At 30.9% G+C, this 15,281-nt stretch overlaps 1 protein-coding gene across 2 annotated transcripts in view; it reads left to right on the top strand.

Moving 5' to 3' along the window:
* The window catches only part of LOC124367439 (secretin receptor-like), a 71,752-nt gene extending 66,170 nt beyond the window's left edge, over nt 1-5,582 (top strand). For both annotated transcript variants that reach the window (XM_046824251.1, XM_046824250.1), the window contains exons 13-15: nt 1,084-1,306; nt 3,284-3,384; nt 5,102-5,582. In XM_046824251.1, the coding sequence (XP_046680207.1) occupies nt 1,084-1,306; nt 3,284-3,384; nt 5,102-5,161 (384 nt within the window). In that variant the 3' untranslated portion in view covers nt 5,162-5,582. The remainder of the gene's footprint in view (nt 1-1,083; nt 1,307-3,283; nt 3,385-5,101) is intronic.
* The last annotated feature ends 9,699 nt before the right edge of the window (nt 5,583-15,281 follow it).

Genomic DNA, 15,281 nt, shown 5'->3' with positions numbered 1-15,281 from the left:
CTAACTAGTATGTACCTTAGATTAGAACTGGGTACAGCAAAAACCGATACACATACAGCATATCACTAACCACAAACGTCGAGATAGAAGGGTGAAAAGAACTGATCAATAGGTTTACTTTACTGCGGAGGATGACTGCTGGAGTGGGCGCCGCTTCTTTATTTAATTAATTACTTTTATTTTATTTCATTTGCATGTTTAATAACAGTATTAAACATTTACAATAAAGCTGTTATACACAAACAATTAACTGTGGGAATGTTCTTCACTCACTTCACTTCATATATAGTTTTAGATTATAAACATTAAAACTTAAAAATATATAGTTAAAAATTGTTTACTTACAGGCTATTTCCTAAAAGTTATATAACGTATAACTTTTAAGTTATAAGTTAACGAATGAGAATAAATAAATCTATAACAACCCATAACAATAATAATAAATGTATTAATTATAACGACAAAAATGAGTAATAAATATATGAACATCAAATAATTAGGAACACACAATTAATTGCATGGAATATCAAAAAGTTACAAACATAGGTACAATAAAACTTAATTACATTGAACACAGCTGATTAGTTAATTTAAACTTTTGAGGCATTTAATTCTAAATACATTTTGTGAGTCACAAGAAATGTGTGCATCAGACCCTAAGCTCTGTATGAAATTGTACGACCTCATCACCCGGTAGAGTGGCGAGGAAGCATGAGCCGTCGTGCGGAAGAATGGAACTGACAACAGAAGGTTGCTCCTACTGTTGAATGAAGGTACGCGATAAGATAAGACGGCCAGACTAGCAGGATCGTCTACCAAGCCTCGCACTAGCTTGTACAGGAACATCTGGCTAGCTACTTTCCTCCTCAGTTCAAGACTCCATATATAGAATCTCTTCATATGGAATCTTGACAGGAGATGGTCCTTATGATCACACTTCCATATCCTGAATATCTTTCACTCCGGATGCAAGTACCAAGTTCCTGTTAGGACTAAGAACTATGAAGAGTTTCCTCAACTTCTTGTTTTAAGTAGTCTAACCAATACATCTCTTACTACACTAATTAACTTTACTGTCAACAGGGTTTCTTTGTGGCAATCCTCTACTGTCTGCTGAACGGAGAGGTACGCACTGAATTGGCCAAGAAGTGGCGACGTCTCTCTTGGGGTTCGAGGGCTGCCGACCACCGCGCCTCCCTCCCTCTCAACTCCCTCCAGCCGCCTGCCAAGCGATCCTATTTGGGCACGGTCTTCAGCCGACGTCGTCGCCGCTTCCGCTCCCACGAGAACGGCTACAAGAGAGGAAGTAGGAACTTCTGTTCTTTGTAATGACATTCTATATCCATGTCTCACTTTGTGATTCTTGTAAAAATTGCTGACAAGTGTACACTCCAATATCTTTCCAATATTTCTTCGTATGTTTTATCCAGGTTTACAATATTTTACCAGTTTTATATAAATATTTGGTCTTTGTCACAGTTTGTCATGAAACAAATTATGTTTAATGAGATAAAAAAATATTTATTGGGGGATAAGTTTAGTTTTGTTGAGTATTTGAAACTAATGTATGAAGTTAGAATTGCTCATTAAAAATTATTCTTTTTCTACCTGTTTAGTTTGTAAATGTAAATATTATATATCTATGTATCTTTATATAATCATGATTGAGGCCACAATTCTTAACGCCTTTTGTGAAACTTGGTATAAAGTTTAGAAGTGGGGCAAGGTTGAGTTCGTTTTTGAGGCAAATCAGACAAAGGGGGTTGTGGCCCCAGAGTCCAAGCCTTCTATACAATTTATTTGGATGGATTTTAATAATTATAAAGGATGTTTAGTTATCTGGTGGAAGTTAATCCTGGATGAAGTTTCATTACGTTTTTGAGACAAGTGGGAGCCAAAACTTTTATATTTTTAAAGCATTTTGAAATTATTTTACAATCAATTACTCTAGACACCTTTTAGTCAGATTTACTTCAGCCCTATTTGCATACGTGATATACTGATATACAGCATTTACGTTATACATGTTAAGTTATAACCAAGCAGAGATTTTCACCGCACTTTGAGACGATGGATAGAATGATAAAAACTATGAAGTATACAACTGTATTCCAACATTTTTTGATCGAATGTCTTTTAAACCACAATAAATATAAATGCTTTAATACATTAATCATAACAAAATCATATCCAAAGTCCTGCAGAGGCCTTACTGGAGGTGCCAAATGTCTTTGACGTGTATGGTCATACACGTGTCAGTGGCAAAGACACAATACGGATTGAAAGTTCTCAAAGACCAGGAAGTACGACATGTAGGGAGTTGCAAAATACCTGGACCTGCTGAAGGCCTTACTTGCCAAGGCGCTACGAGGCTTTGTGGGTTGAGAGCTCCCAGAGACCGAGAGATAACCCAGGCCGACAAATGCTAAAGGTCCGGGTCCTATAATAGACTGAAGGCTGTCGATGGTTGAGACTGTCAGAGACTGAGATGTCCTACAGGCTACAAATACCGAAAGGCCGAAATATGTCCTAGAGGCTGATAAATATTAAGGCCAGGACTTCCAGAAGTAGAGAATCCAAAGGCCAGGTCATAGCAGAGGCCAAAATCTTTGAGAAGCCAAGATTTTCCAGGTGATGGGTAGCCGAAATATCCGAAAGGCCAGGAACTCTGAAAGGGGGAAACTTCCAGATCCTTGGAGCTGTCAGAGACTTAGCGATACCGAAAGACGGGATTTTCCAGAGACTGTGAGATTTCTAAGGCCAGAACACGTTCCAGGCCGTGTGATCCACAAGAGTTCAAGAGGTCTAAGAGGATGATACCTTTGGAGTATAGGAATACCCAGGATCAGGAACAAAACAGAAAACGGAAACTCACGGTGTGGTAAAAGGATGGGATTCAATGATATTTCAGTTTTTTCTGAAACTTAGCAACTTTGCCATTTGAAACGACCTGAAGCTTAATGTTCTTTTCTTACCGTTTGAACCGATAACTTTTTCAAATTGAAAATTTAACGGAAAATCTAAAAATGATATAGTTTTGCTCACATATGTCTATACTTTGCTGAGAAATATCAGATTTACATACAAAAACACGGGGTTTTTAGAAAAAATTAAAATAATTCATTTTAGACCTAATTTTTGGAGTTTTTTTTATAACCGCCATTGTATCACATGTACATTGCATTATAACCCAAACAATTTTGTCACACCAAGAGCCACTCACCCTGTAGAGACATTATATCTAATATTACTACTAAGTCCTCAGACATTTCACCTGTTGTAGGTACAGCCTGCACTGAGACCTGTATGAGTACTCTGGTGTCCAGTGTGACCACAGATCTCAGCACTACAACTACATTCGTCTGTCAGCCTGCTATGCCTCTGGTCAGTTGTATATAATAACACTTTATCATTACAGCTGTTATTTAATTGCAAAAAACTGTATTTTAGGGATAAAGATGCGTTTCTCGCTTCTTACAGTTATATGAAAAACACATCCATTTAGAGTGAAGCAGAATCATCATAGCTTCTTCTTGCCACTATAAATCTAGACTCTTTAGTCTCGATTGTCGAGAGTAAGAGTACATCCAGACGTTTCATGTTTATATCGTCGTTGTTACTGTGAGAAAATCCGTTGATCTGAGGCGGTTAAGAGAGAGTTTATTGCATGTAATTAGCATAAAATTAAATTAATTAGGTGGATGTTGATTTCGATTTCTTTAAAGGGTCTAGATGAAAGAAATATTATATAAGTTTAGATACTATTTTATATGTTAATAGGACAATTTTGTATCCCGTAATTTATACTTCCATTTAGATTATTCGACTTTTCAACCAGCCTTTACATATTTCACGTGCCATGCATGATGTTAATTACTAATTTTTAAGGCATGCTTAATTTATGATGATCATTGATTTCACATTTTAAAACATATACTAGAACTAGTAACACCAAAACCGATGACCTATCCCATCCTGTGTTTATCTCGGAACATTAACGGCCCCCAAGGCCCATACTTCATACGACAATGTCGCCGCCCCCGAAATTTATTGCCCCGCCTCTACTGCGCTGGCTCACTTATTTATGTATATAACAGTGTGTTAGAATACTTTATGCACTTACATCTCGATTTTACACAGTGATAAACAATTTAGTAGCTCATGTCATGATTATATCAGTGATTCAATAAAATATTGTTTATATACTATGTGATAAACTTAAAAAAAATAACATACACTCAATTAAAAAAATAATATTATTAAATATTACACCTAAAAACACTTTAAAATTAATATTTCTGCTATTAAAATAAAATTTAAAAATACTTTCTATAAAATAATAATTAGTTGCCATTAATAATATTTATTTATTATGTAACGTTGATATACTTAGTTTTTTGCAAATAAAATCATTCCATATAATATTGTTTATAAACATAAATTTTGTTATGATAATCATAAATTGTAATCATAGTTTTTATAATATACGAGAATGTTTTAAACTTAACAAAATAACATAAACTCGATTTTTTAACTAATATTAATAAATATTTAAACCTAAATAAACAAATAGCAACACTTGGAAACTATTATTTTTGTAATTAAAATGTAATTATAAAGTGATTACTATATCTATACAGCATTATATGTAGTCTAAAAATACCAAATTGCTTATACGTAAGAGAATAGTCATTAATAATTAGTTGTCTTTAAAAGTATTTATTTATTCTGAAACGTAAATATATTTGGTTATTATCCAATTAAATTATATTTATTGATAAAATTAATTTAAAACATACATTCTACATTATTTCTTATTCTGAAAATGTAAGAGAGATTTGTTTTAATTTAATTTAAAAGCCTTAAATTAATGTTTTATTATTGAAAAAGTACCTCGTTAAAAAACATATTTATCTTTTCAAGATGATAAATAAAACTTTACTGTAATTTTTTAAAGTTTCTTTTCATTTTACAATTCTATTTCAACCTGAATTCATTTCCTTACAAACAAGCAAAACTCCATATCGTTATTATTAGTTTGCACGAATGTTTTAGATTAAGTACAGTTGATTTTACAATATTTGCACTGTTCCTGTTCTAGATCCCTGATAACGCTGATTCTGGAGGAACGTCCAGCGCGGAGAACCAGCTCTTGACGTGAACCTAACGTCCTCTACTGTCAGCATTGTAACACTATGGCCCATACCGTGCAACGTCACCCATTCAGAGCAGAGGCGACTCACTGTACGTGCAGTCTACCCCGTCACGTCACCGTCACGTCAAGTTCACGGTCACGTTACATGTGTACTTAAGTGACGGAGTGTATCCGGAGAGATGTAGAGCCATGAGCTCAACCGACCGACCTGGACTTTCTGAGTGTATAAATTGTGTGTACTTCAAGGAAAGACATGTAGTCCTTGCACATCCTATTATTCGTAGATAATTTTCGTTTAATGGACGTACAATATCACATTCCACTTTTTTTGACTAAAGTGAATAAAAAGTGTATGAGATCCTATGGACACACAGAATGTAAAACGTATATATGAAAATAAAAGTATAAAAAGTTACGTGGTTAAAGATAAATTTAAAGATAATTTTTTGCACTATTGCAAAGCGATAAAAATAATATATTTTCAGGATTTTGAGAATATTTAATAATCAAATTTAAAAAATTCAGTAACGATTTTCAGAATTTAAACTTAACATTATATTGCAGTAATTTTAGTAATCTCCACTGTATAGTTATAATTTCAATGATTAGTTAATATTTGGATGCCTTTATAATAAAAACTGTTCCATCTATATCCTTCCTTTCATAATTTTTACAGTTATTTACGGTATTTTTGTTATTACAGATGTGTATACATAAACTATAAATAATTTCAATTTATTACTCTATTTAAGTACATTCAAAGTATTTTGTTACCACCTAAAAGAGTTCAACAACGTTCTAAAATAAAATAGGGAACATAAAACATATATTGTTAGAATATATTTTACGAAATCTATAAAATGCTCCTTTTAATTTATTTGTATATATATATACAAATAAATTAAAAGGAGCATTTTATGGATTACGTAAAATATATTCTAACAATATATGTTTTATGTTACCAATTTTATTTTAGTATATAATTTGTAACATATACAAATATATATATAATTTGGGATGAACCCAACTCAGAATGAATAATAAAAAGTTCAAACTTAATATTGGATTATTTCAAGGAGCACAAAAATGAAATATTGAGTAACTAAACTATGTGGACGTTGTACACTTTGACAATCTTTTAGATACTAGGAACATCTGAACTTTTTACCTTACAAGAAGTTAGCAGAGTCATCCATCTCCGGTATGTTAGGATGATTCAGTTTTAATACACTTTATACTAGAACATGTGCTCAAATATTGCAAACGATGATTGATGATTTACAGTTATAATGCTTTTTATTTTGCCAACCAGGAAATGTTGTAATATTAAAATTTTTTAGATACGTGTGACTGTAGCTAATAACAGAATCACACTCACAGAGTATATTCCTATATCCTCCGTACATAGATATAACATGGTAAATGTTAGAGTGTGCCTGAATACATGTAACTCGCATAAAAAAATTAATACTAAAATATTACAACATGAGTATAGCAATGCACATTTGCCTCCTTGATGCAGAAAAAACGGTTGAGACAAAAAAAACAAAAAAATGAAATGGGATTTTAATTTTTATTTGCATGAAAATTTTCATTCAAATAAATTCTATTGATAAAGAAAGTAAGCTGTAATGACCTGGAAATTAGCCAATAAATTAAAACGAGTGTCTTTTGCGGTGAAGTAGTTCGTTTATTGGATCAATAAAAAATTACCATCGATAAATATTTAACGTCACCATAAATATCGTTAGGCAAACACCCGAAAATTCTAAATTTGATTTTAATTAAATATCTAAATAGAAAAAAGTCTCATCACCTTGATGTACTATTTTTCCATCTAATATTGTTTCATTTCAAAATTAAATTAAATATAAGTGACTGCTGATTGTATAGTTTTAATAATTAGATACGTAGTGTTGTCATTACTAAATATATGTAATTACACAGTATCTAAAAATATTTATATTTAAAACTTTAATTTTTAAAACAACAACTAAATTTATTGTATTCAGTTAAACATATTTTTTTATTTTTTGATAAATAATTAACCTACTAATACTTTTGACAGTAATAAAGAACTGTAAAAAAGGGGGTTTATTACGTTTCCTGGAATAAACTTCTACCGTATTGTTTTTATTAAAGTCTTGAAACCAATACTAATTTAAAGATTTAGTGCTTTGTTTCGCTACGGATCGATTAACCACATGGGATAAACTATGTATTCTTTTAATAAACAATTACAGTGGATTGTGATAAAATTTTATAGTTGTTTAAATGTTAATATGTTATTTTATAATGTGTAGACACTTTTATTTTTGTACAAATTTGTGTTTAGTGTTTTCTGCGAAATGAACATCACAGTGTACCTGCATGTAGTTGTAATATCTACTATTTTTGTTTTAGTAAAGCATTTAAATCATAAGACTATATTTTGTATCCCACAAATTTAATTATTGACGTAGACTTAAGAATTCGGTTGTTGTACAAAATAAAAAAATGCACTAACATTTTGTTTAATTTTTTAACTATACCATTTATAAGTACCTGTAGTCGTTACTGATTTTATTAATGTTTTTTGCCGTTTGATTGGTATTTTATTTCCATACACTAAAATTCAATTTACAGCACTTGCGATAGAAAATATTAAAAGTTACATAACCGGAACTCAGAAAACACAATTCGACAATCGATTGAACAGATCGACTCATACCGATGCCAAATGATTCTTCGACCTACGCCATAAAACTAAATTATTAGGTCTGTGTTTATGTTGGTAGGATTTGAATAACAATGTAGTGCTGGGTATAACCCAAATATTATTATTTATCGCTACTTAGTTATAAAACAAGCCTTTAGCTAGACAAAGTGTCTGTTTTAATGAATTTCATTAACATTTGTGTTTACATGAAACTTATACTTCATGGTAGCAGTTGCACAATGGTGATAGAGGTTTAAATTTTTCATATCCAAACTTTTAATTTAACAATTTGGTAATAACTTGTTTAGAAGCGTTAAAGACTTTGAAATTAAAAGTATAAGAAATGCAGTCTTCTTTAGTAACTAAACATTTACTACCAAAAGGAACGCTTTAACTTGAAAACAAATCAATATTTTCCTGCCATTTTTTTAAATTCTATTACTAACAAAGTAATAAATAATTAAGAAATAAAATGTATTACTAATGTATAAATGTTTGGTAAATACAAGTCTATTGTCTTGGATTAACATGCACCATCATAAAAATCAATAAAGCCTAAATTGTAAAAAGTTTCAATAAAACTTTCTAGTGTATGGTTAAGTTTGCTCTCGAAATATCGTGTGGACAGACACAAACCTGAATAAAATTTGTCCAGCTTCTCGAATAAGAGTCAGTCAAAATGCTTGCTGTTGAAGTTTATTTCAATAAAAACAAAATAATAGAAAACATATTTGCACAGGAATCTAGTAAATCAACATATAGTTTAATGTTATGAAATTCTTTCACCAACTACCCTCTCTTTGTAACAGTGTACAAGAAACTACATAATTACATCTTGATTTATTAAAAAACTAGATTATTTAACAATTAAGGGTTAGGCTACTACTATTTATTATGTAACAATCTATGAAAAGACATTTCATTCAATGATTCTCACAGTATAAAGTGAAATTATAATCTTAAAAAAAAGTTTTAACTTAAAAGTTGTATCTGAGTGCAGTATGGCGGGGAAATAAATAAACAGCCATTTTTGATATTAGGGGAACGTACTGGAATTGTTCTATTAGGTAACCTCCGACAATCACATAAATACCAATATTTTGAATGTGAATTATAAAAATGACATTATTATTTTTATTTGTCAAATATTTGACGCGTTTTTAAGATAATATTAGTACGCACATAAGCTCTTGTTGTTTCTTGTAAACGCTATACTTTTTCAATACTTTAACAATGTATTCTAAATAATTTGCATGAAAACGTGCTTTACATGTCATTCTTGTTACCTTTAATAAAACAAATTTATTATAATGTATTGTAGTTAAGGATAAACATTTTGACATTTACTTTCTGAATACTGTAATTAACAAACGTATTTATACTAAAACTAAAATGCATTTAAGGATTAAATTTTGTTAATACTGTAATGACAACCAGTACATCCAGCTCTGTATAAGTGAATACTACGAAATGGTTGGTTACAGATTTTTAAAGTAATAATACAAATAAATAAAATATAAGTAAAATAAATAAATGGGATTTATTACAGACAAAATTTTGTAGGGCTTTTATGAATCTACGTACTGACGTAAGTTACGTACATGGTGTAAGTACAATTATAACGGTGTAAATCTTAAGGTAGACAACTCGAGAGTATCCTAATAATAATACACTATAACAAAAATGCACCATAATTAGAGTAGCTGGAGGCAATATAAATGCTAATGACAGCCCAAGATCTTGACTCGCTGTTTAACAAGTTCTTGGCTCACAAACTTTAGAATCTTCTGGATGTGGTGGACTAATGAATGGGTAGGCTTGTAATGCGAATTACAGATTCGCGTCACAGAATTTTCGTATAAATTGATACTATTCTGTGACTAGGGAACATGCTACAGCACTGATCAGTATAACGGTCCTCTCAGTGTTGTTAACTCTTACATATGTGAACACTTCTGATCAGAGAGACAAAAGTTCTACACTGATGATCTTCACTGTAGCCTAGGGGTAACGATGATTGTCTCTATCCATATAGTCACAGGTTCAATTCCCAGATAGATTGTTAAAAATTTGAAAGGATAAATTTTTACCTCAAACCGTTTGGTAGAATGATTAAAATACAAATCTCACAAAAATGAACCCATTTTAAAAAAGGAAACAATCCTAATTCTCTATTTTATTTAATTCCTCAGGCACTATTTGTTGTAATGTGATCAGAACACATTGTAGATAAGTTGGCTTCCGCTACTATAGATAATACCGTATCATGTCCATTCATGAAAAATCATGTTTACTCTTGTAAATTCATAAAACAATAAATACAATTTAACTATACATAAACACTACCTAATATCCTATTGTGGAATATTGCAATAAACGAGTTCCTTTTTTGTAACGAATTATAATAAAATTAGATTATATTTTAAAATTGTTACATATTGTTTTATAAAAAACAAGATTATTGAAAGAAAATTAGTTCTTAACCTTTTATTACGTAACGATCTATGAGAAGACATTTCATTCAATGATTCTCACAGTATAAAGTGAAATTGTAATCTTAACATTTTTTTCCACTTAAACTTTCTATGTATGTGGCATTTAGTGGAGAACGAAAAAATTAATTAAAGTGTCACTGGTTACGTATTACGTAAAACTCAATTATTTGAGTGTAATATTGGGGAATAATTTCTCTTATGTGTTTTACTTTATGCTTAATAAGGAAAAGAATCACCCGGTGTTTCTTATAAAAGACAATTGTATAAAAAATATGGAATAGACTTCATCGTTATTACTGAATATGAAGAAATAGGTAAAATAACATAAGCTGAGAATTGAGAGATGATTCTGTGCTAGCATTGCAATACTGATTAGAAAGAAACACCTCTAGACATAGTGTTACTTATATAGATCCTTTTTCATGCACATGGACATATATTTGTTTTCATATAAAATACTATTTGATTTTGAGGTTTAAATTCCGAAAATTTTGGATCTTGAGTCTCTTAACTCAAAAATGAAAGTTCCTTGTTTGTGGGTTCATTGTCTGAATTTATATTAAAACACAACTATTTAGTAATGAATAAAAATAAATTATATTAGTATTTGTTTTTTTAGAGTTATCATACTACGTCACATACATGTGTATACGAAATTACAAAACGTTAAGATAGTATAAAAGCAAGTAAATAGATCTGAGATTTTACTGTCCTCTATTAATTCTGTGACGTCCTGTAAAAGCTTTAAAGTCACAGTTTAAAAGCTAAAAGCTTCCATCAACAAGGTAGTCACTTAACACTTCTATCACTTGTTTACTTATAATTTTCATATGGAGTAAAACATTAACATCCTATGAAAGATTCTTCATCACATATTGAATGTATAGTTACTAGGTTTTATTTAACTTAACGGTCTCTTTGTATGTTTGGTCTATGGTTTAATAGTTTTATTTAAATATAGGGTCACGCTCTTATACTAGATTATACATGTATTCTCTAATGTGTTTAATTAAAAATTTTAACGCCTTGTTCGTGAAACTGATAAATGATTACTTACAGACAAACGGTGTAATAAAGATCAACAAATGAGCTTCGCAAAATTTACTTTTAATATCATACGTATATCAGAGTCCATGTCATAATAAAAAATAGTCTAATGCTGTCTGTCTGTGTGTTGTTTTCGTTACTCAATCATGTGATCCTACTGAATCGTTTGTTCTACTGAAATTGATTACTAACATCCTTATGGTCTATGTTTAAAATATAGGCCTATTTTTATTTCAAAACTCGTAGGCGTATATAACCCAGTGGTCTCTAAGGTTGCAAAATAATCCTGTCTTGGACTCTAAAGGTGCATTATAGCAAAAACTATTGTTAATTGAAAGAGCTTGTAAATGTAATGAACTGGTCTATATAAGCATTCCTTAATGACAACACAAACCGTATGTGTATTTAATTTAACCACAACTTTCAATTTTTTACATTTACAGTCTTAAAAGCATATATAGGCCACTTAGTAACACTTCATATTTCAAACTTTTCTTCAACCACTCCTAAGCACACTTTTATTAGATATAAAGTGTTATAGAATATACAGTACTATAATGCACCAATTAAAAACAATTAGCTATCTACTTTTACTGTAACTTTAAATACTGTTAAAGCCATCTTTACAGAAGAAGGCTTCTTTGAACTGTTCGTGTAAATATGTATTTTATTGATCGTATAAACAATGAAAAATGAACTTTGGCACAAAATATAAATGAAGATACACGGCTTTGTGACATATTTCTTTATCGTAGCAACAAGGCAAACTCAACATTGGCGTTGGATATTTAACTCACTCGAACTAGAAATGAAAATCTACGAAATTTTGTGCCAAGCCGCGGATAACTGCTAGTGTTGAATAAACACAGACGATTATCAAAATTAAACAAACACGGGGAAGCTGACTTCATAAAAATATGATATGGACTATTCAAAATGACTGCACACGGCTGTGGAGCTGGACTAGTTTTTTTCCAATTAGATAAGGGAATCACCCCTTTTATTCTTATTAGAAATCCACTACACTTAGAACTGTTATTCATTTTTAAGAATGCTGTAAAAACTTTAATTTATATTTAATAAATTAAAACACCATTTTATCATTGGGTGTGGTGATTGAGGTTCATTTTATTTTCATTCGGCGACTTAACTAGTTCTTATATTAATTGCCAAGAAGGAACTCTAAATTAAGAGCGGTTTAATAGCAATTGGTAGTGAAGCGGTAACAATGAGTTGGCTATAGGCCAAAGTATCTTGTTTTAGGTCTTATTACTGAATCATCCCTTTCTGATAATAGCGCTAATTATGTGCTAACATAACGTATCTATGGTGGGCAGGTATGGTTATATTATCTATAGCTTTGCTATTCCCTAACTCTATTTAATAATGTTATTAAATCAAATAAAAAAGGATCGCAATATGTGTTGCTAAGCGCTAACCTCGAGAATGTATTGACTAATTAGGCTAATTATTTTTTGTAAAATATTCGTTGAAATCCAAAGAGAGCAATATGAAGCGAAAGATTTCGAAATTTACCTAGGATGTTTGTGAATTCTGAAAATGTCGTAATATTTATATTTTATAAGCTACATTTAACCGACTCTAGACCTATTATAAAGGTTTGTTAGGTGTTATAATAAGCTATTTGGCGTAACGTGGACATATTTATTGAAGGTAACAGAATTGATTAATATTTTTAGACTAAGAATTATTCTGGCAGATTAAATATTATCTATACTTAAACAAAGTTAACCATCATATTTGGAAAATGGCCTATTTTTTAAAGTCTGAAGAAACTATTTTTAAATGTATCCAAAGAGACGAAATTTTTCCCCATTCAAATACTGTAATACTGAAATATTTTTAATTCCACAACAACAATTGTCGCCCATTAAAAAGCCACTAGTATATTTCTTTCTATCCTATTTACTCGAAAATTGTCGAATAAACGTACATTAAGTATAATATTCGATTTGACTGAATATTCCTTAAAGAAATGTAAGGATACATTTTATTACTGTAGTCATTTTTTACAAACAGACCAGCATAGAGATGCGCCAGGCAGCAAATCTTTGGAATGCTGGTGAAATACTTCCAATAAAATTCCACGGCTCGTAAAAGAAGTATTGTCATTCGTGTCTAGTATTCCAAACATTTTCGAAATACCATTCCTTTAAATACGTTTAAGCCACATATATACCTGTATTTATCCTAAAAAGAACTTTTTAAGGTTAGCAGTAATAATCAATATGCTGCATAGCTGACATTTCATAGGTGAATTTGTTTCAATAAGAATATATAAATATTGCCACAATTTATATTCCGAACTTGTACAGGGGTGAGTAAAACGCCCCTTCCCGCCCGGTTTTGTTGTACAAACCGATCCTACCAATTAACTATAGCAATTTGTCTTCCCGCTCAACTCCCCTCTAAGTTAAACCCAGACAATGGTGCTGTCACTTTTAGTTTTAAAAATTGATTTTAATGTTACAACCAAAATACTTTTTTAAACTGCCCTTTTTAGAACTATTATTTTTTGTGTGCTTGGCCTATTAATTTTTCCATAGTACTTTTAAAGTGAACGAAGCTTCATAAAGGTTTTAGTGGACAAAAACTGATTTATTAGATTTCTTGATATTTTATATTAAATACCGATTTCTGAGTGAGTTTAAATTTCGAGTATGAGTATTCCTCATATTTTTTAAACCCGATGAAAGGTTCCTCTTCCACACATTCTCTGAAAGTACACCACAGCTTGGAAAAACAATATTGTACCAACCCATAATAACACCCAAATTGTAAGTAAGAATATCACTATATTTTTTGAAACTTTATTTCAATCTCTTTTGGCACATCCTTTAAATACGGATAAAGACAAGCAACTTTTATACACGCCTAAATGTTCATGTAATAATATTTTTTAATTGGGAACACAAAGCCTATGTTTATGTTAAACATTTATCAAAAACCACTATAACTACACTCCCATTTTGTGCCATGTATGGGATTTTTTAAATTAAAAATTTATGTCATTCAGTTCCCTGGAGTCAAATTAAAGAACTGGAAAAAACAACAGGTATAAACGTACCACACATATGGACTACCTCACTCTTAATTTCCTTATTTGGATAAAACTTGGTGACAAGGAATAACAAACTACGGTTTATAACAGAAATACACACACTTTCACATTAATTACTAATACCTTCAACCCTTATCGCCTTTTAACACGTACGCTATTATTTTTCTATTATATTAAATAGATTTCAGGATCTTAGTTATTTTTTCACCGAAAAACTCTTCATTAGCCGAAAAAAAGCTAATACGCTTGCATTTCCTTGATTATGATAGGAGATCCAATGGGCAAGTAGTCAAGGGAGTCGGACTTGAGTTTTAGATAGCGCAGGTTCAAGAACTATATGTTATCATTTACTTTCTGCCATTACATTATGTTTGATCAGATGGTAAACCAGTGGTCCATACTGAAGTGCCGCAATCTAAAAATTTAAAAAATATAATCCAAAATGATTGAGAACGTCTCATTTCAAATAATTTATTGGAAAAATCCAATGCACACAAGCATTCTAAAATGCCTCCTTCCTTTGTTACGCCTTTACGGCGATCGCAATTATGGTGATAAATAACTAAAAATATTTATAGCTTCTCCGAATTGATTTAACACTGGAGGAGAACCCAAGTTACGAATGGTTCAAACAATATCGCCGTCAATATAATACCTATTGTTGGTTGTGTTCGGTCAAATCGGGTTTTGTTGGAATTGCTTTTTGATTCATTAGTTTGCTAACTACCCACTGCTGTCAGAACCTGATAAATAGCTGAATATAATTTTATAATATAAACATCAATTTTCTGTTCTAACCTCAAT

Source organism: Homalodisca vitripennis, chromosome 8, assembly GCF_021130785.1.
Source record: "Homalodisca vitripennis isolate AUS2020 chromosome 8, UT_GWSS_2.1, whole genome shotgun sequence".
NCBI classification, from domain to species: domain Eukaryota; kingdom Metazoa; phylum Arthropoda; class Insecta; order Hemiptera; family Cicadellidae; genus Homalodisca; species Homalodisca vitripennis.
Note: the sequence above shows the minus strand (reverse complement) of the source record. Positions and strands in the feature narration are given on the sequence as shown.